At 53.2% G+C, this 26574-nt stretch overlaps 1 protein-coding gene across 3 annotated transcripts in view; it reads left to right on the forward strand.

The window, feature by feature from the left end:
• Window positions 1–26574, forward strand: part of GSN (gelsolin) — a 53572-nt gene that overhangs the window by 1703 nt on the left and 25295 nt on the right. Inside the window, exons 2-3 of one of the 3 annotated variants that reach the window (XM_042963550.1) lie at window positions 8767–8861; window positions 26019–26223. In XM_042963550.1, the coding sequence (XP_042819484.1) occupies window positions 26028–26223 (196 nt within the window). In that variant the 5' untranslated portion in view covers window positions 8767–8861; window positions 26019–26027. Of the gene's footprint in view, window positions 1–8766; window positions 8862–12725; window positions 12836–24342; window positions 24559–26018; window positions 26224–26574 lie in introns of those variants that run through there. The other 2 variants (XM_042963547.1, XM_042963549.1) reach the window with 2 other exon arrangements.

A 26574-nucleotide genomic window follows, 5' to 3' on the forward strand; every position in this document is an offset into this window, starting at 1 on the left:
GGCAGCTCCCGGGAGCTGGTGGCGGGGGGGGGGGGGGGGGGTTGGTTTGCCTCTCATGGCATTTCCTTCCTGCCCTCCTTCCTCAATTCAACACTTTTCTGGGCCTGTGTCCTATGCCTTGCCCTGTGAAGGCCCAAGACCCTCGAGGAGGACAAAGCTCTCTGTCCTCAAGATACTTCTCATCCATAGTGGTTGACACAATCATGTGATACCGAGAGTTATTTCAGTCCATAAAGGGGCGACTAAGAATGTTTGGGCGACCCAGGCCCCGGAAATCAGTAACAGGTTCCCAGGAGTTAAAGGAGTCGAGGGAAAAGACATTCTAAGAAACAGGAATAGCTTGTGCAAAGGTACTGAGGTTTCTTGAGCCATCCATGGCTAGACTAGCAGTGAAGGAAGGGTGTAGCTGTGGGGGTTGAGACTGTAAATAAAGATTGTAAACTAAGGCTTTGGACTTTATCCTGAAGGCAATGAGGAGCTGAGAAAGGTTTTCGACCACAGCAATTGATAAAAACTCTCACTGATTTGGTCGTTGATGTAGGGGATGCACTGGAAGGGGCAAACTGGAGGCAGGGGGAGCCTGAAGAGGCTGTTGCATGGTCCAGGTTAAAGACAGTGCAGGTCTGAACCAGAGCAGTGGCCACCATGACAGATCAGAGTTGCAGATTCTGGAAACCCAGCTGAAGGTCTTGGAACCCTCTCTAAATTTCATCTGAAAGCAGACGATAGGCTGATAGCTACCGGACGAGGCTGCTAAATTATTATTTTTTTGCAGTGTTGTTTCTCTTCTATTTTATTATTTTTAAAGCAGAAAAAAATAGCACTGAAGATTCAAACATAGAGAAGAGTATAGTGTAAGCTTCATCCCTCCAGCCCCCGTTCTTTCCCCAGAGGCAGCCACATGTGCACTTTGCCAAGCTATTATGAGCAAGAGCTGTTGACCGGATGCCTTTACACTTCTCAGCCATCCGGTGCGCGTAGGTCACTTCTCCCTACTCCTGTGTGTAGTTTGGGTCTTTCTTGAGAAGTTGCCAGGTAGGTCCCTGAGATGATGTCTGCATGATCTGTATTCCTTTGCTGAGGCACTGATCTCTGGTTTTCTTCAAGCAGACTTTACAGTCTGTAACTACAGCCTCTGAGTGTGTATATTTGCTTATTAGAAACCGAGAGAAGTCAGAAGCATTGACTTGGGAGTGAAGCTGCAGCCTTGGTTCTTCGGAGTGACCTGTGGCAACGCCTGGCTCTTTGGACCTCAGTTTCCTCATCTGTAAAATGGGGGGGGGGGGCGGAGGTGGCGTTGGTTGGCATGATAATAATAATACACATTTTAGTGTACCAGCCGCTGGAACATTAATTACTTCCTTGATTCCTCGCAACTGTTCCTCTTAGGTACTACTGTTTTCCCCTTTTACAGATGAGGTACCCGAGCCTAAAAAATGTGTCTCGAGTTTCGTTGTTAAAGATAATGGGCGCCAGGATTCTGGAGTTCTGACTACAGGGCTCTTAATCCCTGCACTCATTGTTATCCTGAAGTTTCCTTGTAGTCCTGACATTATGAGCACTGCTGGGGGCTTCACTGTGGCTGTGACAAGGGATCTGGGTCAGTGCACACAGCTTGGGGCTCTCAGCCCTGCAGCAGAGAGGCCTGAAGAACCTCCCGGTACTGTTTGGAAATTCATCCTTTTCTGTACTATCAACAGGACTCCAGAGCATAGGTCAGTCTCCCTTCCGTTTCAGGGAATCAAGGCTCTGAGAGAACACAAGATCACTTGTCCTAGGTCACTCGGTGAGTTGGGGTCCCAGCCAGGGCCATCTCCCCTTTGGCAGAAGCAAGCAGGGAAAAGCAGATCCCAGGAATTATGCATTTTGGCGGGGAGGGAAAGGGAGAGACCAGCGTTTAGGCAGCTGGGGTATGTTAAACAAAAATACCTCCTCCCTTTCAACTCAGTGAGCTTGTGTCATATTTCAGCCTGATGTGGTTTGTGAATTTGTAGACCACAGGCAGGCTGGGTTCCTGCTGCTCTCTGGCTTCCCCTTCCCTGTCCCCTTCCCCCACTCATGCTCCCCTACCATAGGCCTGCTGTCCCCTGTCCTGCCCGGGACCACATTAGCAATTTGAGGGCAGGGCAGAGAAAACCAGCAGGCGTGGTGAGCGAGGCTGGGCAGCAGAAGGCCCGGACTTGGGTCCTGGTTTTGTCACTGGCAAAGTACTGAGTGACTTGTGCCACCGTGTCCACCTTGTGCTAGAGGGGTGGGCAGGATAACGTCAAGCTTTCTTGGCTCTGAGGGGCTCTGAGCCAGAAGGCTTTGTGCTCAGTGCACAAACGTGCACCTCCAAGTGAGTCCATAGCCTATTATGTTTGACCTACTCCAGTGCTAGCTGGAGATCCAGCTGTTCATGAATTTGGTCTTCGTGGACTGAATTGGTTGCCCCATATTGCAGATAAGGAAGTTGAGGCCTAAGATTCATTTAAGTATCTTATTCCCTGTTCTACAAGCAATAAGAATCATGGCCACCGTATGGAGCATGCTTGCTGTGTTCACTGTCTTGTGTGATCTTTTAACAGCCCTATTGTGGAGGAGATACTGACTCCATTTCACAGATGAGGAAACCGAGGCTCAGCCTAGAGAGATGAAATGATTTACCTTCTTTTCTTTGAGCCTCACAATAGCCCTGGGGTTGTCATGATGGGCTCCACTTTGTAGATAAGGAAAGTGAAGTGTGGAGACGTGAGCTCCCAGGGGCCACGTGGCCATCTAGCCTCCTTCCCGGCCTCCCCATCCTCGTCCCTCCTGTCCTGCCTCAGAGAGACCCTCTGCACCTCTTTCACCCAATGCTTAGATTAAGGGATAACAGCATCCCAGACGCTGGCTCTTCCGCAGGGGGCTCCAGAAGTGGTTTCAGTCATAGATTGTCTCCGGGAACTTCGCTGAAGGGGCCACGCCAGTGGGGGTGGATTTATTTATTCTGCTAAATTCACTTAAGCAAATAGTGCTATTGCTTTCCCGCCTCTACAAGGATAACATCTGGGTCTGGCTTATTTACCAGGGATGGGAGAGACAGTATATGTGAGCCTTCCGGGTGGGGTCCGACCCTTACTGTAAGCGCTATGGCGAGGCTGGGCCCTCAATGGACACAGTAAACACTAGTTAACTTTTTGGGAGTGGCGAAGTGGGATGGGCGGGATACCCATAGGAAACGGGGTGTTTCTTCCAAGGACTTCCCCTCCCTTCTTTTTCTAATTATAATGAATACTTATGATAGGAAATTTAGGAAATAAAATAAAAAAAAAGAACTGTCCATAATTCTGCCAATGTGAGATAATCACTGCTAACATTTGGGGGCATTTCCTTCCCGATATTTTCAGCACTTTTTTTTTTTTTTTTTACCCCTACGTAATGGTGGTCATACCACATTTATAATTTTTCTATTCTGACTTCTTTTTTTTTTCTTCAGCATTGCGACAGACATATTTTCCCATGTTATTAAGGACTGTAAATTTAATTGGTAAAAGAGTTTGAGAAGTAGTCTCTACCTAAGTAGAGAAACGCGTGTTTATTTAAAATCTTTTATTCCAATAGTCTGGGGGATTGGAGAAATGAAATAATGTATTTGATTTGTAAAAAAAAAAAAAAAAAAAGTTTTAATTATTATTATTTTTTTCATGTTTATTTATTTATTTTGAGAGAGAGAGAGAGAGAGAGACAGTGCGTGTGTGCAAGCAGGGGAGGGGCAGAGAGAGAGGGAGAGAGAGAGAGAATCCCAAGCAGGGTCTGCACTGTCAGCCCAGAGTGGGGCTTGTTTTCACCAATGGTGACATCATGACCTGAGCCAAAATCAAGAGTCAGACCCTTAACCGACTGAGCCACCCATGCACCCCAGAGACAGAAATTGATTGTCGTAAAGCACACAGCCAAAATGAGTTCAGTTGTTTAACCCAATGCCTGGGAAGATTAAACAACCTGACCATGGCCAGACCCCTAGTTTTCCTTGGCAGTGTCTTCTTGGGAAAGTCATTTCCCTCTGTGACTGGTCTCCCCCCAGTGGGAAATGGAGAATGGCACCTTCTCCAGTTCTCCTGGTTCTACTTTTCTGCCAGTTGAAGGTTTGATTTCATGACCCAATGGCAGGTCTTGGTCTGTCGATTGTGCTTCCCAAATAGGGTGCTTTTTGAGCTCCCTGGTGCAGAGGGTAGGTCAGAGACTTAATCCTCTGACATGAAGAGAGATGTCTTTAAACCCTTTCTTTCGGGGCGCCTGGGTGGCTCAGTCGGTTAAGCGCCGACTTTAGCTCAGGTCATGGTCTCGCGGTCGGTGAGTTCGAGCCCCGCGTCGGGCTCTGTGCTGACAGCTCAGAGCCTGGAGCCTGTTTCCGATTCTGTGTCTCCCTCTCTCTGACCCTCCCCCATTCATGCTCTGTCTCTCTCTGTCCCAAAAATAAATAAAAAACGTTGAAAAAAAAATTAAAAAAAAAAAAAAATAAATAAATAAACCCTTTCTTTCCTCAAGGAAAGGGTTGTATTAACAATAATGTATGTGGACATGAAAGATGTTCTAGCAGATCTCAAGCTTATTGTGAACACGAATCACCTGGGGATTTTGTGAAAATGCAGTTTCTGGTTCGTTAGGTCTGGGGTGGGGCCTGAGGCTCTGCGTTTCTCGTAGGATCCCAGGTAGTACAGAAGCTGCTACAGAGTTAACACTTTGCCGAGTAAGATTCTAAATCCCTTATTAAGAGCCCAGACTAGAGCCTAGATCTTTGAGATTCTTCCTACCCATAGTATTTGCCTCCCTCTTCTGTTCCCAACATGGAACCAGACGGTTTAGTCCACAGCTATGAGTTTCTAGAATCTGAACAGTCCTTGAAATATTTTGCTGCCTAATTGCAGAGCGAGGTAGGGGCCTTCTTTAGGAAAGAGCGACTCAGCAGGAAACCATCTGAACCAGGAGAAACACAGCTGAAGGACCTAGCATTTGTCTTAAACATTTCCAGCAGAAGTTTTTATACTTAAGATTATAGACATTCTTCTCTTCGTGTCTGTAGGCTGCAAACCACAGCCTCTGGGAGGCCCCAGCCTGTTTTTGTATGTCTCTGAGCTAAGAATGGTTTTTACATTGTAAAAGTTTGTTAAAAAAAAAAAAAAAAAAAAGACACCCTGAAAACCCAAACAAAACAAAACAAAACTCAAACCTAAAACCAAACAAGGAAGAATATGCAACAGACAAGGTATGTGGCCTGCAAAGCGGAACATATTTACTAACATATTTACAGTAAAAATTTGCTAACTCCTGATCTAGAGTAACCAAAGCTTTATGTTTTTTTTTGTTTGTTTTTTTTTTTTTTTGTATGCATGAGGCCAAGCCTTAATGCTTGAAATTTAGCAAGACCAAGATGCCTGGAGGCAGCCTGACTTTGTGGGAACTGCACAGACATCTTGTGTGACCCTCAGCTCATGGTTTCACCTCTCTGAGCTTGTATCCTTCCTTCACAAAATAGGAACCATGATACCTGCCTGGCCGAGTATCATGGGGATGAGATATGAATGTATGTAAAGAGTCTGATACTTGGTAGCTGCTCGGAAAATAACTGTTGTCATTGGGGTGGCCATTTGAACCCTTCTGGGATTACTAGACAGATATCATGTTTCTCCCACCAAATCTGAAACAGTCCTCCCAATATGCCGGGAGCAGTCTTTTAGGAGAAAAACACCTCTGGCTTCAGCTCCCCCCTGCCCCCCCCCAAGCCCCACCCCCAGGGCCGAAAGCTCCTCTTTAGCCACCTTAGACAAATGGGCTTCCTGGTGACTTACAATTTCACTAATAGTGAACTGTCTACACGAAGGTCAGCCTTTCCTGGGGTGGGCAGCTCTAACCTTCTGTGCCTTCTCCCTCTCTGAGATATAATCGAGCACAGGCGCCCCCAGGGCCCCAGGCTGGGATGGTGAGTGCTGGAAAGAAACATCTCTCTTTATGGCTCCCTCTGGAGCATGTGGGCGGTGGACTAGAGTCAGTGGTTTGTGGACCTTGTTTTTAAGTTGCTGCAGCCTTAAGGTCCAGAACGGAAAATAGGCTAACTTGGAGCTCGCTGGAGTTAATTCTAAACCCAGCCAAATTTGCAACCCTGGGGCTCCCAGTGTCCCCAGCCTGGGAAAGAGTGTAATGCTCTTTTTGCCCATAGATGGCAGCACCTGTACTCTCAGCATCTGTGAACATGTGCATGTGCATGAGTATATGTCTACGCACGTGTGCACACGTGTGTATATGCACATAGCTTCTTCCTTCGGTGACTCTTGAGCTATGGTGGCCTCGGCCTTAGGCTAGGTACTCGGATCCATGGGAGCAGATCTTAGTCTAACGGGGAAGGCTGACTTGGAAAGGGACCGTAAGTAATGCAGTGTGACAAGGAAGAGTAGAGGCCTGTGGGAGTTCCAAGGAGCTCACCCTCACGGGGGAGGGGAGGTTACAGCAGACTTCCTGGAGGAAAGCTGGGCTTGATCATGAGCGGAAGGAGAAGTGACGAACAGGGATGGAAGAGGGTTCTAGAACAGAGGAGACTCTGTGTGAAGATTACAAGAGGACTCGGGGCAGAGTGCGGCTTCGCCTGGCTGGAGCTTGGAGGGGTGTGGGTGGAAGAGAGGAACTAAAGAGGCTGAAGCTCAGGGGACTGACAGCGACAGATCATGAAGGGCGTTGAAAAGTTCGCTGAGGATCTTGGACTTGATCTGGGGGGGGGGGGCTCTAAGAGAACCATGGAAGAGTCTGAGCAGAGGAGTGGCGTGGTCTGGGCTTGCACCGTAGGGGAGAGAGGAGGTGGGGGGACCGGTCGGGAAGCAAGCACTGTAGTCACCCAGATGAGAGAGTGGTGGTGGCGCCTGGACCAGGATGTTGGCGGTGGGGGTGGGGACAAGACGATGCATCTGAGTAGAGCTGGCAGGACAGGGCCGGGCGAGGTGGTGCGGGAGGCATGAGTGCCAGAGCAGGGGAGGTTGAGGAGGGTGCTGCCCTGGGGTCTGGCCTGGCCCAGCATGTGGATGGTGGATGGTGGTGCTGTTGCTGACATGGGGAGCACCAGGGGGAGGAGCAAGTTACATTCAGGAACAAACATAGCACCACCAGTGAGGGTGAGGGTGTGATCTGGAGGTGTGTAGAAGAAAAGGGGGAGCGGATTTCGAAGGCTTATCCTCACACAGAATGAACAGGAAGTGAGAGGTCAGTAGTCATTTGCAGGAACACAACCCAACCCAACTCTGCTTTGATCGATCCATGTGGAACTCTCTGAGGAAGGCCACAGAGGTGGCACTGTGGGGCCCAGAGAAGCACCCAGCCTCTTTTTCAGATGCCCTGCCTTGCTTATGTCTGCCACTCACAATGCAGAAATACACCAGGAATGCCTGGGCCGTTGACCGTCAGCTGAGAACAGGGCTCATTTGTGTCTTAATCCCTGGAGCCTGTAGGGCGCCCCACTGCATTTGGGATCTTGGACTCTGTCCTTGGCTTGGAGCAGCTGGTTTGGGCAGAGAAATTTTCCAGGGCAGGCGGGAGCCAGGTTGCTTAGCTGCCCCCCTGAATGTAGATGCCTGGGGCTCTGGGGCGTTGGGGAAGGGTGAAGATCCAGTTTGTCCCTGAAAGGCGGGGGCCCAAAGGGCTGGGCTGCACCATCCACTGTGGGGCCAATCTTGGCTGGTCCTTTGTTCAGTCTTCTAGCACATATACCCACTGCTTTTGCTGTTTGCCAGCTCATGTGCGGGGCTTCAAAGACCAAGCTGTCTGGCAGGGCTCACAGCCTGGTAGGAGAGAAAGACCTATTGCCAGATAATGATAATATGGTCTTACAATAGTGGACCACGTAAACAGCTTGGGTTCCCAAGTTGCACAAGTACAGAATGAGAAAAATATAATTTCTAAAAAAAGGCTTAGGGATTTAATTAAGTGTCAGTAAACCTATGTACCGTACAAAACCCTTGACGTATTCTATCTCATTTAATCCTTATGCTAGCCTATGGAATAAGTTCTGACCTAATCCTTCTTTTTACAGAGAAGAAATCTGAGACTCAGGGTGAAGTAACCTGATCAAGTTACACAGTTAGTTAAATGAGGGGTCATTTTGTCTAACTCCAGAATCCTGAACCACAGCTCTGACATTGACCCTAAGCAGAATTCAGACATGCCCTGGGGTTTGCCTACATGCAGATGGCATTTTAGGTTGGATTAACAGAGGCATGATATCTGGAATGATGGAGGTGAGAGTTCTGCTTGCCCTGCCCTGGAGAGAGCTTGCCTGAATGTCAAATTCTGGGTCTTGTGCTGGCAGTAGGCACAAGGTTCATTTGGAGCTGACTGGGGAAGGTGAGGAGAGAGGGAACCAGACACCTCATCTCAGGAAAAGCTGGAGGAAAGGGGGTATACAACTTGTATAAGACCTGGGGGGCCCAAGATCACTGTCTTTGTCTCTAAGGAGCCATTGGGAAACAGGGTGACAGACCTCTTCTGGGTAATCCGAGCGGATAGAGCTCGGACCAGCAGGTCAAAGCCATAGGGAGAGAGACTTTAGCTCATCCTAACAACAGTTCTTTCAACCAGCCAAACTCTTCAACAGATGGTCTTACGGCCTTGGCAGGAAGTGAGTTCCCCGTTGCTTGAGCTGTGCAAGTAGGGGCTGTGTGATGGTGGGTGGGGGGTTCTGGGGATGAGTAGAAGTATCAGATGTGGATTTGACCAGATGACCTGGAGCACCTGACCTTGAGATTCTTGGCCCCTTGTTTACAGGTCGTGCTGATAACCCCCCTTGTACATCAGTGCTTCTGCCGTGGTCCCAGCACCTCTGCCGGGAGCAGCCGTCTTCCCCCTCACAGCCCTGCAAGGTAGGTACAACAGTGCACACACCCCTGAGTCCTCCTAAGCCCAGCTCTGGCTGCCCAGGGGAGTCTGGAGGGGCCAGTGGAAGCAGCCGCTGCTCACCACAGTGGATTCAAAGGGAGTCCCCGAGGTTTCTCTGGTAAAGCTCGGAGCACATTTCTGCCCATTGCCTCATTTGCTCCTCACCGGCGAGGGCGGGATCCTGTGGGGAAGAGACAAGGAAGGGCTGGGCTGGGCGCCGGGGCGCCTGGGCCCTATCCCGGCTGTGCTACTTCTCACAGTGTGGCTGGAGGAAAGTCGCTTTCCCTCTCAGGGCCTCTGTCAGCTCTTCCGTAAGAGGGTGGATTCCCTGGAGGTACAGGAATTCTCCCTGGAGGCTTTGGAGAGGTGAGAACATGCGGGGGCGTGGCTGCCAAGCCTCCAGCTTGTTGACCGTAAGAGGCGGACTCAAGCTGTGTGAGTCACAGGGCAGGTGGATGAGTCATCCCCACCTGGGACAGCTGGTGGGGCCCACCTGACTATCAGATTCACTGACCCCCCCCTCCCCCCCCCTCCCCCCACCCCGCCCCAGGAGGCTGCCATGCAGAGTTCTGGGCTGGAAGCAAGAGACCCACTTCATGATCCAGCTTGGGCCTCCGTTTCTCCCCCCATAAAATGGGTGTATTGGTCTCCCACCCACCCACCTAACAAGGTTGTCATGAGGACTGTAGAAGCTTATAGATGCTAACGAGCTTTGTGAACTGTGAAATGGGAAGGATCACGACTAGGGGGAAAGCCCAGCTTCCATTGCGGCAGCAAAGGCGAATTTCCAATAGCAACCGTCTGGAAAACACCCCTCCAGCTCATGACATCACCCTTGGTGGCCAAAAGGAGAAGGGGCTGAATGACTCCAGGGTTTACTCATCTGCTGTGACCCAGCTGGCTTTGCGGGGTGGGGGGGGGGGGGCAGGGACAGTCGTCACTGCTGTTCCTCTTTCCCAGAGCTTAGATACAGCTGCCTTTTGATGGTCTCCTGAATGCTTTGTCCACGAAGCCTGGGATTGCTCGAAGGCCCGCTAGGCCCAGAGATGGGACTTGGCTCGCTTCAGCTGCACCTTAAGGGTTCTGCAGACGAAGGGCCAGCCCTGAGGCTGCCCAGAAAGGAGGGATCTGGGGCCTGTCTTGGTTCTGATGCTTCCGCTTTTGAAACTGAGGCCTGACAGCTGCCAAAACTGAATTGGCCCAAGTGATCTGTCACCAAAAAGAGTGTTAGGCCATGCCAGTGCCTTTGGCAACAGTGACAGAGGGACCTGTCTCCTGCTCTCCCCACTTCTGCAGACCGTGCAGGGCCAGACCGGCTCAGGCCCAGCTGCGTACCTGTTAACTAAGAGCTTTGCTACCCTGCCCCCTTCACTGCTGTCCCCTGGCAGTGTGCCCCCGCCTCATGCCCCCTCCGCTGAACTCTGGTTCAGCCAGGGTGGCCCCAGTGACCTCCTACTTGTCAAAATCCGGTGGCACTTCTTCAGGTCTCCCCGTACCACCTCTCTGGTTACCTTCTTCTGGAAGCACTCTCTCCTTGTTGCTCCTGGGAGGCTGCCCCGCTCAGTTTATCTCCCTACTTCTCTGATCTTCTTAGTCGGGGCCCAATTTTCCTGCATCCAATGTTCACCCGGATTCTAACCACCTTCTGGTCTTGAGTTACGCATATAGGTTCATTTGTTCATTCACTCATTCATTCAACCGTGTGTGCGTCGACAGATGCTTGGCCCAGAACTGGTGTTGGAGAATCAGCAAAGAACAAGATTTTCCCATCCCTCATGGGCCGTACCGTCTTGGGTCTGATAGTCAGCCGTTATACAGGTAACAGACCCAGCCTTTCTTCAGCTGAGGAGGAAGTGACAGGGGTTATGAGAGCGCATGGAGTTGGTGGGCGTGGTGGCATTTTGTCGGGACACATGACTGAGGCCTCCCCGAGAAAGCCCAGACCTGGACAGGGGGCCGCAGGTGGCTGCGTGAGCAGGGGAGGGAGCCCCCAGGCAGAGGGAACAGTGTTTGCATGTGGAGTCGTTGAGGAACTGGAAGAAAGCCTGGCTGCAGAAGGAACTGGAGGCGAGGCAGCATCTGGGCATGCAGGCCCTCAAGGGCCAGAGTTTGGACTTTATCCTAAACCGCTGGGGCGCCACTGAAAGTTTTAAAGCAGGAGAGAGGACCTGCCCAGATTGCATGATTAGAAGGAGCCCTCGAAAGAGCTGGCTCCAGTTCCCACTCTGATGCGTCCTTAGGGTGTAATTTTTGTCTCTTCCACAGCGTGGTGTCCTGACCCTGTGCCTCAGTCAAGGCTTTGAGGCTTGTCAAAGCCTTGTGTCGGTCTGTCCTGGGAAATGTGCCCTTTTCAGCATTCTCTCTGCTCTTTGCAACTTTTCATTTACCCAGCCAACCCTTGCTGAGCTTCTGTGCTGCAGAGGGGAGGTGAATCGGACCCCACCCTGCACTTGGAGACCCAGATTTGCGGCGGCTGAGGCCCGGAGTGCACTGAGAGAAATGCCAGGGCCTCCAGGAGCCAGAGAGGGCTTCTCCTACTCTGTGCCAGGCACCGGGCTGAGGGGGCACTTGGACATTCTGGGCAAGGGAGTCGCGTGGGCAACGGCCACCTGGAGCCACTGTGCCTAGGGACTAGTGAGCCGTGTAGCTGAAGCAGGAATGTGGGGCTGAGGTGGGGAGTGGCCGGAGGTGCAGGGTCTCCGTCCTCTGGATGCCAGGGAGACGTGGGCAGGTTTTGAGCTGAGGAGTGATTTGAACATTGGGATTTGAGAGCAGGTGAGAGGAGGGGAGGAGGGCAGACGGGAGGGGCAACGTCGTAAACTGGTCGGAGACAATGAGTGTCACTGGGCAAAGCCTTGTCACTCCCACGGTAAAACGCTCTTCCCCTCTTTGTCCCCTGCCTTTGTTGGGTTATGTCCCTGTTGGTCGGCACTCCTGAGCCGCCGGCACCCATCTCACTGCAGCACCGAGTGTGGTTACATCCTGGGCTCCAGAGGTAACGGGTCTGAGCCTGAAAAATCTCTCTGGCCCCGACTTGCTAGTCACATCTCTTAATCCCTCAGCCTCAGTTTACTCATCTGTGAGATGGGGAAAGGGGGTTGTTGAGGATTAACTGAGTGGGGAGTAAAGTTCGAAGCAAATGCCTGGTGCACGCTGATAACCTTGGTTATCTTTACTTCCCTGTCGGTTGATAACAGCCCCATCCATGTTGTAATCTGCCCCTTGGGGGTCCTGTGTGGCCACAAATCTGTAATCATCTCACCAGCATCTTTATCTTATGGCTGAGGAATTTGGGGCCCAGAGAGAGATAGTGACTCATCTAAGGTCACCCAGCTTTTCAGTGACAGGGCAAAGACCTGTTCATTTCTCCCTTTTGCAATTCTCATTTTTTTTTAATGCTGATAATTTAAAAAAAATTCCCAAGTCAACTGGAGAAGAGGCAACAATGGGATGGGCATTTGGGTGGGTAGGGGGTCTCCCAGATATTTCCAGGGAGTATCCTGACTAGAAGGGCCCTAAGAAAATCATCCAACCACCCTAGTTACGTTTGGAGAAATTGAGGCCCAGAGAGAGGTAGTGGCTTGCTCAGGGCCCCCAGAGTAGGAAGCAGAGAAGGGGTCACAAGGGCCACTGCCAGTAATCAGCAGGAGTTGGGTGGGCTCTTCTCCCTAACCCACTGCCTCTTGTTTAAGAAAGTGAATTAAAGCATGAAACAATGGTTTCCTGAGGAAGTTTTGGGTTTTAATGTGCCAATGTGTCAAGGACCATTTCCGGAACTGCGTGTGCCCATGTGATGCCTGTGGAGTTGGGCCTGGCACAGCTATTTCAGACTAAGCCACGGGGTCCTATTTATAGGCCTGCGCGATTAGGTCGATGTGGTCGGGAGAGGCTCGCCTACCCTCTGCCCGGCCCGGCGATGGCCGAGGAAGAGGCCCTTGGGGGAGACTCTGACCCATGGGTGAGTGGCAAGGGATCTGGGGTGGTCCCCGAAGCCTGCTCAGAGGAGGGGCTCCAGGTAGGCCTCAGGGGAAGTCCTACTCCTGACCCCCGTGTCAGCGGCCAGCCAGGCCCTCTGCAGAGATGACACCAGCTCTGATCCTGTTCTCCCTCCTGCCTGGGAGCAGGCCAGGACTCCTGGCACTCGGGCCCTTTCCCCAGCCATGCCCCTCGAGTGTTTGCCTTGCTCTGTGTGGGTCACACCTCCCAGCCTTTGCCTTTGCTGTTCCCTCCTCCTGACTTGCCTGGTGGTTCCCAGCTCCCAAAGACAAACCTCCCTTCGTTCTTCAAGGCTCTGCACAAACGTTCCTCCTCCTTGTCTGGTTAGGCCCTGGGTGCTCCCTGCCTTGTGCTCCCACTGCCCAGAGCCATTTGAGTGACTACCCAAGTTCCTGTGTGCTCCCCACGGGGCCAGGAGGTCCTGAAACAAGGCCTGACACAGAAAGGAGAGACGCGTTTGTAGCTGAGAACCTACCATGGCCTTTCACCTTATTTTTGTTGAGATGTGAACTGCATGCCAACACATGCAGGAGGTATGCTTTACAGGGGTGTAGGAGTGAGAGCAAGACTTCAGAGTTAGATAGCCCTAGATCCAGACCCTGCCCTGTACTTCCTAACTATGTGACCTGGGACTGAACCCCTCTGAGCCTTAGTTTCCCTGCCTGTAAAATGGGCATGATGCTAGCCATGGGTTTTGGGGAAGCATTACGTAAGAAAAAGCTTACAAAAACTTATCATGTCGTGGGGTCCATAATAAGCTTCTACGTGCAGTAGTAGGTGCTATTTGCAGGTGGGGAAACTGAGGCTCAGAGCAGGGAAGTGCCTTCTGTAGGGTCCCACACAAATCAGTGGCCAGTAGGAGAGACCAAGTCTTTCTGGGGTCCTGGTCTCTACCTCCACCCTGTGTTCTTCTCTCCTCCCTCTCTTAGCCTCCTGGGCTTATTCTGTTCCGCAGATCAGGGGAGGCTTTGTTTGGGGATTGTTTTTCCTAAGTTTCCTCTGTGGTGCCACAGGATGACTCAGACCCCTGAGTCACCAGGAGGCTGAGGGCCAGGGAGGAGGAGGGAAACAGAGAAAGGACAGGGAAGGGGGCCCCAATTTCAGCCCTGGCTTCCCCACTGCTTGATTGACTGGGTCTGACAAGTCCCCTCTCCCGCCTGTGAAAGAAGATGCTGGGCTTTGATGAGTGGCTCCCAGTCCAGGCTAAGTCTCAGAATCCCAGGTGCCTGGGCCCCACCCTGACCTACACACCCAGAGGCTGGGCGTGGGGCCTGGGAATCCACGGGTTCTGGAGCTCCCTAAGGGATTCTGCTGCACACCTGGGCTGCAGAGGTGTTTGGGAACCTCCCCGTTCAAGGCTGTTCCCGGCTGGGCCTCAGAGAGGTTGTTTAGCCTCTGTGACCGTCTGTACTCACTTTTTTGCTGCACGTTTTGGCAGAATGGTGCATAGGAAGTGCATGAGCTTTAAAAAGAACAACAACAACAGCAGCAGCAGCAGCAGCAGCAGCTTTTTGGAAGTATAATTCCTGCAAGTTGTCAAAGTAATTTACATACACATAACTCACCTGTTCTAATGAATTCAGTGAGTTGTAGTAAATTTACAGAGCTCTGTCACCGTCACCACAATGCAGTTGGACACTATTTTCATCACCCCTGATCATCCCTAAGTGATGCCTGTCTCCACACCCCCCCCCCACTAGCCCACCAGTGATCTCCTTTCTGTCCCTTTGAGTGCCCAGACATGTGTGCCCCTCCAGGTTCACTCTTTCTAGCTGTGTGACCTCATGCAGATTACTGCCCCTCTCTGAGCCTTGGATTTCTCCTCCATAGGAGAGGGGATAATCCTATCCTTCTTGTAGCTTATTGTTTGAATTTCGCTAATGTGGTGGAATGTCTGATGCATCGTGTGAGCCAGGCATGTGGGAGCCTGGCACGCAGTATACAGGGGGCAGTACAGGTACCTGGGTGTGCTTATAACAATGTTCACAAACATTGTATTGACTCACTTTGTGCCACGTGCTGGGCTTAGCATTTTTAATGCATGATCTCTTTTCATGCCCGCCACAACTCTTCCTGGGTGAGCGTTCGTATCATTTTTATTTCATAGCCAAAGTTACTGAGGCACCGACTATGGAGGTAACTTCTCTCAGTCGAATAGGCAACAGTCAGAAGGGCTGGGAGTCTGGCCTCCTTAATCATTACCCTAGAGATGGGAATCGCGGAGTGGGGGACACCATTCACGGACTTAGCGCAAGGTTTGTGGCACACACTTTCAAGGGACAGGACCTGGTGTTTCGAAAGCTGGTGTGTAGAGCAGAGGGCATCAGACAACTGTGTGACCTGCTGTATGGAGCATGATGTAAGGTGTAAGTGACATGGGACGCAGCGCATGGAACGCGCATCAGGGGGCGCACGCAGGACAAGGTATGAGGACCACAGGTCTGGTATGGGGCACAGAGAACACGGTGTACAGGGTGCTGGGACATAGGGCTTGGGGCGTAGCAATGGAGCAGGCTCCTGGGTCACGGAGGGACCCTTTCCGTGTCAGTGCCTGGGGCTCCAGCACGAAGCAGCAGGGGCCAATTGTGTCTTCTCACAAAGGCCTGTCTGTTTTTTGCCTCCTCCTTCCTGTCTCTTTGGATGCCAGAGAGTGGGAGTGTCCGGGAGGAGTGGGGCCCAGGGTACCCCCTACCACCCTGTGAGCTCAGACAGGGGTCAAGGCTTGGGACCAAGTCCCTGGCTCAGAAAGAGCCTGCCGGGCCCCCGCTTCTTTCAGAGGCAGCTGTGAGCACCAACGTTGGCTGGGCCAGACCCCAGTGATTTTCCTCTAAGCCACCCTCCCTCCTGCTTTCCCCTCTGGCTGCCGCTGCTGGCTGCAAGCACGTCTGCATTCCGGGGACTTAGGAGAGAGCACGCACAGCTGCTGGGGCTGAGAAGCAGATAGCCACCAGCTGCTGTGAGAGGGCAAGGAGAGGCTGCAGGTGCCTGGAGGGCGGCTCCAGGCTAGCACTTCCTGGGCCCCCTGGCGCCTGGCGCTCACCGCCTTATCTTGTCTGGTCTGCACGGGAGCCCCAAAAGCCCGATGAGGAGCCCGAGGCTCCGAGAGGCAAGGTCACACCGAGGCAGAGGCAGAGCTGAGGCTAGACCCCAGCTCTTCTAGAGGCCGGAAATTGGCATCTAGAGGCACGTTTAGGTGGCCCAGAGAGTGTTGCTGGAGGAGTCAGTGGGTGACGAGGCTGAAAGAGCATGGAGGGCCTGAGATGCCACGCTTGGGGGTCCTGACTTCCAGTCCGCGCTGGGGGCCATGGAAGGGTCTTGAGTAAGCAGTGATGCAATCTCTATGGATAATGGCAGCGAGGAATCTGGTGCAGTGGTTCCCGAGGACAGATGGAGACCCTGACCTAGCACAGTCCTGGGATGTGAGGTTGGGAAGTAGGGTGTGGGGTTGTGAGGCACAGAGTGTGTAGGGTGGAGCACGTCCGCTCTGGCTTCAGCCCTCCTGTCGTGTCTTGGTGGGATGACTGTGGTTAGGCCACAGTGTCACCGAGGGTTCCCGGAGCCCCCGGAGGGACAGATGCCTGCAGGGTGATGCTGGTCACTGGGCAGGTGCCTGGATGCAGGTGAAGCCCGGAGAGAAGACAGCGCCCATTCCGGAGCCCGACTGTGCCGGCCATTGGGTAGTATGTGCTGAATCTTGTTTCATTCTTCCAGCTGGTTGTGATTATTTTCTGGGCCGGAAAAGGAACAAAAGCATTCCACTATTATACCTCTGCTTATGTTTAAGAGGGGAAAGTATTTAAAAAAAAAAAAACAACAACCCACAAAACTATTACAATTAAAAGGATTAGTAGCAATAAAAAATATCTTTGCATCTCTGGAAGTTCTATGGTAGGTAAAAGTTTGAGCTAAATTGCAAAGAATCTCTCATCATGCTATGGGCTTAGGAATTTTTCCATAACTGACTTTGACTAGGATCAGGTTTTGGCAAGCCTGTGAGATCATCTGACCACTCTGTACTCAAGGACATAGGCTCAGAGAGGTTGAGTCACTTGCTCAGGGTCACCAGATAATGAGTGATAGGACTGGGATCAGATGGTGACTCCAGAGCCCTTATTCTTTCTGGTGAGGGCAGACCAGAAAAGAGGGCAGGGTGTCATGAGGAGAGATTCATGGCAGCTGGAAGGCAAGGTGGGCTCTTTAGGTGCTGGCTGGAGGCCCTCTCCTGAGATGCCTCCCCATCCCTGGCATCAGCAACCATTCTGGGTCTCTGGGCCTTGGCTGGGCCCCCCAGCCCTCTCCTGTTTTGCATGGAAGGACACAGAGGTAGAGGTCGAGGGTGGATATGCGGCCAGTGAGCTGTGTGTATACAGGGCCTGGACATAGGCCGGGAGTTTGTCTTTGGATGTTATGGTTATTGAACACCTGCTGCATGCCAAGCCTGGTGCCAGGGGCTCCTTCAATCCTCCCAGACACCCTACAGGGTAGGAATCATCACCCCATTTTATAGAGGAGGAAACTGAAGCACTGAAGAAAGGCCACGTTCCCAAGTGCCCTTGTGGTGGGGATCTGGGCTGTTCAGACTCACACTGGGCATTGCCCTGTGCTCTGTTCAATACGAGTTTGTACAGTCTTCACCCTGCTGGTCATTCTTCGTGTCCTGAGCTCATGAGGGCTTGGCCTCCGCTCACGGACTCTGTCATCTCTCCTCTGCCCCACACCTGCTGCATTTGTGTTTCTTGAGAGTTCTGCCTGCAGGATGTAGACTGATACCCAGGTGGATAGGCTCGTGCTTCTTGCCTGAGCCCAGCGCGCGGAAGTCTTGGCTGTGGCTGGCTGTGCGAGGCTCAGGCACAAAGAAGGGCTTCGTTTGGAGCCTGCAGCAGAAGGGACATGTCACTATCTTCTGATGTCCTGTTGTTATTGTTCCCAGCATGATTATTAGCCTAGGGAGCTTCTAAGGTTCCTGGTGGATCGTGGTGAAAGATCAACTTGACCCGCAGACTTGGCCAAATGCACAAACATTATTTGCCTTTGCCGTTTCTTTCAGAATCCTAGATCCCAGGGCCCGAAGGGTCCTTAGAGATGAGTTGGTTCATTTGTCACCTGAGTCCCCTTGGCTGGGTCACCACCGGGCGGCTCATTACTTCTCCAGAAGAGGAGGAAAGAAAGTGGCGTTTTTGAACATGAGTTTTATGCTGGGCATGGTCTTAGAATCTTCCACATTTATGCTCGCATTCAGTCCCCTCCACTTGCCTTTGGGAAAGGTATTTTTACCCCAATTTTATATATAAGGAACTTCAGTCTCAGAGAGACACCTACCCATGCCACCAGCACACAATGACCAAAGCCTTTTTTAATAGCTGCCTACTGTACGCCCAACACTTCGCTCAGCCTCGAGTGTATCTTACCTTACTGAATTCTCACAGCAACCCTAGGAAGGAGGTATTATAATCCCCATTTTACAGATGAGGAAATTGAGGCCCAGAGAGCAGAAGCTACTCGCTCAAAGGCACACAGCTAGGAAGTGCTAGGTCAGGGATTCAAACCCAGATTTTCCTGGCAGGTGCTCTTTCCACAATCATGCACATGGTTTTTCTCCCTCTTGGGAAGCCCTTCCTCTGTGGAGCAGGGGGCTGCCTCCCATGGCTTCTGCTCATTCTGGCTCTGGTTTGGGGCTCACAGGCCCTGCCTCCCCAGAGGTTTGCAGATGGAGACCGTGTCTGTGTCTTCTACTGGGCCCCATAGCTACAATGCCTGCAGTCGGGCCCTCTTTGTCCTGCTGCACATTTGTGTCTGTGCCCGGGTCTCCCCTATTGGTGGGCTGTGGAGTGCCAAAGGGGCTGGGATACAGTTTTTGTCACTGTTTACAACCCCAGCCGCTGGCCTGCCAAGCCTCCCAGGGCCAGCTCCTCCCCTGGGGAAGGGGAGACAGACTGAGAAGTGGACCCTGGCAGGAAGGGTGCTGGGCCACGGCCGTGGCCAAATCTGGCTGCTTCCAGGGCACGGGGTCAGGAAGTGGTGCGGCCAGGCCCCCTCTAAATGTCCCGTCTTGGTTCTCAGCACTAGGTGGGGTTACCTCCGGAAGCTGGAAAAGGGCCAGTGGCTTCAGTCCCTGAGATCGTTGGTCTCTTGGAGGTGGCGTCAGCCAAGCCCTACTGGCCGTCTCCCCAACAGCTGTCCACACCCGTGGTAGACTGGGCCAAGGCAGAGGTTCAGCTGGTTCTTCCAGGGAGCGCTATCCTGTCACGGGCTCAGGCTTCAGCTCTGGACCTGGGAGTCGAGAGCTGGGTTCTAGGTCTGCCCTGCCAGGTACTTGCTGTGTGACTCTGAGAAGTGACAGTCTTGTCCTTGGAGTCATTGTCTACGAAGAGGATGGACTAATGAACATGGCTGCTCACGAGTCCTTCTCTGTGTAACTCACGCCAGCATTCTGGCTCCAGAGCTCCCAACCATTCTGAACCGGGCCTCCCTATCCCTATTTATAGACCCAAGGCTCAGAGGGAAAGTAACCTTTCCCAGGTCACACAGCTCAACTCAAGAGGCTGTCGAACCTGTAAGCTTTCTCCTGCACCGCACCCCCACACTGCTCGCACATGATGTCTCCATGCTGAACAGAGGCCTCTGTGCAAAGAAACCAGGCAGTTCAGGGAGAAGGATGCTGACTTTGCGGGGGGCTCTTCCTGTGTGTCAGGCCTCTGGGCTTCCTCGATTCTCTGTGAGCCAGGTGTTATCCTCCCATTTTATAGATAAGGAAGCTGAGGCCCTAATCACAGGAGCTGAGTTTCCCAGGTTCTGAAACGCATGTTCTTTCAAGGCCACAGGCTCCCCACACCTCACGGAGGCCCTGCTCAGTTTCACTGGGTTTTATAACTGGCCTCTCTGTTTACTGACTATTGTCCCAATTAGCAAAATCCTGGGCCAGAGGGGTGGGTGTTCCCAGGAGGACCCAGAGAACAGCAGTGAGCCAGAAAGCAAACAAGCTCCAAGTGAGGGCTTCCCAGGAGTGGCCGGCTGCCTGAGAAATCAAGCACAACAGTGTTTGGGGTGAAGAGAAAAGAACAGGGTGGCGTCTTCCAGGCCCGGCCAAGGCCTTTTGTACACAGTGGCCGGGGGCGGAGGGCGAGGCCGCCTCCTCCAGTCTCTGGTAGCTGCCCTGGGAGGCCCAGAGAGACGGGAAGACCAGCTTGAGGTCACACAGGGAGCAGGGCCAAGCTAGTTGAGGGGGGTCTAGCGACAGGGGAGGGACATGGTTGTATAACTCCTTCCTGCGGAAGACACTGAAAAGCTGCCTACTGTGTGTGCGGCTCTGGGCAGGAACCAGGAACACCCAAGATCAAAGGTCAAAGGGACGTGTGAGTTCCAGAGGAGAGCAGGGACTAGGACATGTGCTCTCCGGACAAGTGGTGGCAGAGCCAGGCTACCTCCCGAGTCAGAGAAACCAGGCCCGACCCGAGTGTCTGTGGGTGGCAGAGTCCGTCTGCTCAGTGGCCATAGCCCGGGGGTCTTCCTAGGACATGCCTTTGTCCTGGGTACTCATACAGGTGTGCGGGGGGCCTAGCAGGTTTTCCTGCGACCCCCTGCCCCAGCCTGGGAGGTGTGTGGGGAAGGGGGTGAGGTTGACTGCCTCAGAGATTGCTGGCTGTCGGGGCTGGCCTGGCCTTGATTGGCTTAGCTACTGCGGGGGTCACTGCCGCTCCCTGCCTAGGCTGGATGACGCCTGGAGGGTTCTGCCTCGTCTCCCCAGACAGCCCTTGGGGATTAGAGCCAGCCCAACGTGTGTTTGAGTCTTAGCGGTGCCTCTCTCCAGCTGAGTGGCCCTGAGCAAGTGAATGAAACTCGCGGAGTCTGTTTCCCCATCTGTGACATGGGAACTTCAATGCCTGTTTTCTCTGGTTGCTGTAAGGAGACTCCATATTGGACCCTGCCTGCCTTTCCTCCCTCTCTTCTCCCAGAGATGTCTGGACCCAGAGGTGAGATGGCATGCTGCCATCGGTGATGGTGGTGCCTCCTTCTGCAGCTTAGGGGCCCTGGACCGTCTGAATGAGAGGGTCCTATGGAGGTGAGCTGGTCCAATGCCCCCATTTTACAGATGGGAACACTGAGGCTCACAGATGTGTAGGTTCGGGATATGGTTGCACAGACAGTTTCCGGGAATGCTGCCGCCAGGAAGGCATCTTAGAGCATGCTGCCCCAGTGCATAGGGCATATGGAGACTTGAGGCCCAGACAGGGACAGCGACTTATGCAAAGTCATCCAAGAAGTCAGTGGCAGAAGGAGGTCTAGCACTTGGGCCTCTTCATTTTTACCTAGGGGTCTTTCTTTTGCACTGAGATCCCCCACTGTCCTGAACTCATACATCGTCTTCCAGGCGGGGAGCAGTGTGAGACCATATTGGCCCATCACAGCCCACACACATCACTGCCCTGTAGCAAGAGTTTCCAGGCTGCGGGCTCCCCAGAGGCTGGGGCCAGGGTCTCTTCACCAGGTCTCCAGTGCTGAGGACCCAGGCTCCAGAGCTGTAGGGCCTTGGTAATCAGTAACCTGGGGGCCAGGGACCCTGGGCTGGTAGTCGGTGACCCCCCGGGGCCAAGGCCAAGCCACAGCAGCCCTCTGTGAATCACCAACTGGCCAGGTCAGGGCCACTCTTCCAGAAGGGACCGCTCAGCTGGGCCAGCTGCCAACTCACTTTCACTCTGGGGGCTGGGATGATGAGATTTCTTCTCCCTACTCGTTTGTCTTTTCTGAACTGTCCAATGAGTGGGCATTACTTTAAGTATATTTTTAGTGGTATTATTTCTTTTTTAAAAGAAACAAAAACTATCATGGATACATACCTGGAAATAGTTTTAAACCCTACAGCTAGTTTTATTTTCAGGTGAGTAGATTGAGGTGTAACTTCTATACGGTAACAATTTACCCATTGTGAGTGTTTAGGAGTCCGATTTTTAGTAGATTTTTCTGTTGTGTGATCATCACCATTATCTAGGGTTGGAATGTTTTCATCACCCTTGGGTGTCCTCCCAGGCCGACTGCAGTGACCCCAGCCTCAGGCAGGCACAGTAGGATTTGCAAGTGAAAGTCTCCCCCTTGGTCTGTCCCCTTTCAAGCACACTGCCTTGACAGTTTAGTGTTTACCCTCCTTGACTTTTGAAGGATGCATGCAAAAACCACCACCCTTATAAAAAAAGAGGCGAGGAGTCATACGATAGTCCTCGTACAATTTGCTTCGTTTTGTGCTTAGAGGTCTCTCTCTGCTTACTGTGTGCCTACTGTGTGCCAGGCACAATCAGAGCTAGCTCATTCTTTTTTCACAGCTGCAGAGTGGTCTATTGTATGGTGGCTCCATAATTTATTTAACCAGGACATTTGGGTCCTTTCCAGTTTTCTTCGAACAATGCTTCAGTGAACATCCTTGCACGTATATTTTGGTGTTTCTCTGTAAGGAATACTGAAGGAAGTGGGACTTCTGTGGCCTTGGGTCTTTCGAATTCACAGAGCTAAATTGCTATGCAGAGAGGTGAAACCGGTTTATGCTTACATCGAGAGCATCTGGGAACTGGGGGAGGTTTATAATCCTCCAAATCCCCAGGGAGAGGGAAGAGCCCTGAATTCAGCCTCTGCAGGCCAGGGCCTGGGCACACAGCCCTGAGCCCTCGGGCATCTCTCCGTGGCTCCCCGCAGACACTGGGATAAGTTGCAGACTCTTGTGGGGCTCCAGGGCCCCTGTGACCTTGCCAGCCTCTCATCTCCTCTTGTTCCCTGTGTCTCAGACTGGACCCCTACTTACTCACTGGATGTGGCCTGTGTTTGCTTGTCCTTTGCCCAGGCTGTCCCCTCCCCTAGAATGTCTTTTATTCTCAATCTGCCTCCTCCTTGCTCTTTGAGGCCTGGGGCACAAGTCCTTTTTTTTTCATGAAGTCTTCTAGCAATCCCTACAGTCTGAATTGCCTTCTCTCTGTGTGTTCCCTTAGCTCTTTATCTGACCTACAGACCCCCTTAAGTGGGAGGAAGTTGTGGGTGGTACAGGGTAAACTTTAGCCTGATTCAATAGAAACTGGGCTCCATTAGGAGCTGGGATAGGTGACCATAGCTTTGTGGGAATGGGGACAGGAGCTCCCGTTTACCTAGTTGCAGGCCAGGCCCTTTTCATACACACAGACTGATTTAATCCTCAGTAACTACTGTACCCATTTAGTAGATGAGGAGACTGAGGCATGAAGTACCTTACACACAGTAGAGGCGGGGATCAAACCCAGGTCTCCAGCTCCCCAGTTCTCTTCCTCTCGTTGCACTAGGCTATTAGGAGAGAGGAAGGGAAGAGAATCTGGAAACAGAGAAGTGGGTCCAGCAGAGTTGGGGGAGGGAAGAGAGAGGGGTTGGTGGAGGTGGGAAGCAGGCCTGCGTGAGTCAGAATAGTACTTGTCTGAACCCACTGACTGGGTGCCTCTAGCGGGACAGTGAAGGGGTGGGAAGGGAGCCTGGGAGTGAGGAAGAGACTTGAATCCTTGCCTTCCCTCCCCCCCCCTCCCCCCCAGGGAGCCAATAGATAAGACCTTAAAGTGAAAAAAGAACCCAAAAGGTTGTTGGGCCCCCTCCCCAAAACCCAACAACGACAAGAACCAATAAGGGCTTGTTATTTAAGACGTGAAGGTGAGCCCTGCAAGCATCAGCCAGCCCAGAGGGGGTAGATAGAAGTGGTTGTTTCTGGGGGGCAGTGAGTGGGGTTGACGGGGAACAACTTTGTACAAATAGGTGACTGTAGGTTGTGATAAAAAGAAACACTTTTTGAAAGAAGGAAAGAAGGGCGGTCTCAAGTAGAGTAGCGTGTGCAATCTCAGGACTGGAGAGCTCTACCCAGCCCCCCGGGAGTCTTGCTTGCTCCCCGGTGCAGTGAAGGCAAGCCCCCTGCCCTCCTGCCCCCAGCTAGGCGCAGCTGCAGGCGGCCTAGGTGGGCCTCTCCCCCAGACTGCCTGGGTTCAACTCTGGGCTGTACCTTTTCCTAGTTGTGCGCAAGTTGCTTGACCACCTTGCACTCGGTTTTCCCCTCTGTAAAGTGGGGCTGTTCATAGGACCTGCTCTGTAAAGGATGTTGTGAGGTGCTGGCCTTCATATGTGTGGAAAGCGTTCACAAAATAAAAGTTCCTGTCATCGTTTTACTGGAGATGTTAGGGGCAGCGAGGGGAGGGGGCTCGTGTGGGGCACACAGGAGGCCGAGCTGGGTTCCCCGCCTTTGGTGCCTGCACGCACCCATGTAGTGTGCATTGCGTGGGCGCCTGCTGAATTCCCCGGGCCGGTTGCTTCGTTGCTGCCCGGGAGCAGGAGTGAAGGGGCAGCCACGCCCGGTTGGGTCGGTCCGGGTTGAATCCCTCATGTCTCCAACCGCCCGGCCAAATCCCCGCCCCTCCGGGGCCCCGCGCCCTCCCTGAGGGGCGGTCCCGGCTTGAGTGGGAAGGGCAGGCGGCTATAAAGGGTCGGTGACCGGGGGATCGCGGCTGCGGGCTGGGGTCTTCTGCCGCCGTCGCTGCCATGGCGCCGCACCACTCCGTACCTGCGCTGCTCTGCGCGCTGGTCCTGGCGCTGTGCGCGCTGTCGCCGCTGGCTCGCGCGGCCACCGCGTCGCGGGGGGCGTCCCAGGCAAGGGCGTCCCAGGCAAGGGCGTCCCAGGGGCGGGTGCCCGAGGCGCGGGTGAGTGCCCGGGGGGCCCGGGGCTCCCGGAGTAACTCTCTATTGTAAGTTCTTGCAGATACAGCGCTAGGAAAAGGGGAGTAATTCAGGTCTAGAATGGAAAAACTGTTTTGTTGCTTTGTAAGTATCTCTTGCTGCTTCTGGGGCTCCGGTGGAAGGGGGTGGGAGCCTCAGGGGGCCTGGCTGTTTCCCTCCCTAGAGGCTAACCTCACCTTGGCCGGATTTCTTGTTCCCCTCCTGATTGCTCTTTTTCCTGGTCTAATTTCTCTTTCTGTCTGCCTGATTTCTCTCCCCTCTTCTGATTTCTGATTTCATTTCAGATACCTCTTTCTTGTCTGATTTCTCTCTCCCTGTCCAGGATTTCCCCCCCTCTTTCTTGTATGATCTCACTTCTGCCTGCTTATGCTCATTCCTATTATTTATTCTGCCTTTTCTGTTGTCTCTTCTGTCCTGTCTGGTTTCTCCTCCTCTCTCCTGTTTTCCCTTCGTGTTTCTCCACCCCTCTGCCTGAGTTCCCCCCATCTGGTTTCTCTTAGATCCGTCCTCCGGCCTGAGGTGACCTGTGCCTGCTGATTTCTGCCCTCCAGCTCCAGGCTAACCATCCTGCCTCTGCCCCATCTCTAGCCCCTGTGCATGTCTGATGTCCTTCCCCCGATCCTTGACCGCCTCCTCTCCAACAGGCTCCTGCAGACCCCGGCTGCGTCCTCTCCACCTTTTCCAAGAAATGGAATTTGGGGGTGGGACGTTGGGGGGGCAGGAGGGAGGAGGCAGACAGCGCAGGAGGCCACTTGGGCTCAGTCATCTAGGCCCTTCTTGGGAGGGTGATGGGGACATGGATGGGGTATGGGAAATCTTCCAAAGAGCAAAAGCAAAAGGCTGTGTGACCTTGGGCCACTACCCTCCCCCATTTGGGCCTCAATTTCCCTATCTGCAGAATGGGGTTGCATAATGAGCTCCCTGAGGACCCTTCTAGTTCTAGGAGCCACTGCGGTGTTGGAAGGGAACCCACTGAACCCCTGGGGACCCCCAGATTTACCCTTGCCATGTGAGGGGGTCTCCCTTTCGTTCCAGAGCTTATGCTCTTGGGGTTTACAGCAGTTCCCTGTGCCGCTTCCTAGCTGGGGGTCCTTGGCAGAGTCACTTCACCTCTCCGTGCCTCAGCTGTCCCATCCAATTGGCACTAAGAAGGGAGGGGAGAAGAGAGGTGGAGCCCTCTGTCCCTGCATCACGGTGAGCTGAGTAGGCGAGACAGACTCTGGTCAAGGACAGGGTTTGGAGCCTAAACTCTGCCCTGTTTGCTCGCTGGCTCACAGAGACGGGGGTAGACTCGCCTCAGGGGTGGGGAGATTCAGAGGCTCAAGTGAGATGCTCTTGGGGCTGGAAACCACCCTCCCTCGTGCCCCGGGGTCTCTCCCCACCGAGGCTCCTGCCCCCGCTCAGGCCATGCCTGTCTCTTGCAGCCCAGCAGCATGGTGGTGGAGCACCCCGAGTTCCTCAAGGCAGGGAAGGAGCCCGGCCTGCAGATCTGGCGTGTGGAGAAGTTCGACCTGGTGCCCGTGCCCCCCAACCTTTATGGAGACTTCTTCACGGGCGACGCCTATGTCATCCTGAAGACGGTGCAGCTGAGGAATGGCAACTTGCAGTATGACCTCCACTACTGGCTGGGTGAGGCCACCCCTTCCCCGTAAAGCACAGACCTTGAGGCACAGTCCCCCAGGAGGACTTAGTGACTGCTGAGCATCGAGCGTGTGCCTTCCCCTTGGCTAGACATTGCGGGTCTGGAAACTCTAGAGCCCGCCTGCCCCCATTCAGACCCCAGCTCTGCCCTTTGGCGCCACTCAGTGCCTCTGGAAAGGGCACACCCTACCTCCCGGGAGTGTCTTGAGGGTTAGACAGGTTACCGTGGCACTCAGAGCTGGGCTGACCTGGAGCCCCCGGACCCCCTCCACACTTCTCTGGTCTAGCTCCAGCCACACCCCGGTTTGCCCTGCAGAGTCAGGAGCCTGGAGCCCCTGC

The sequence above is a fragment of the Panthera tigris genome, chromosome D4 (assembly GCF_018350195.1).
Source record: "Panthera tigris isolate Pti1 chromosome D4, P.tigris_Pti1_mat1.1, whole genome shotgun sequence".
NCBI lineage: Eukaryota > Metazoa > Chordata > Mammalia > Carnivora > Felidae > Panthera > Panthera tigris.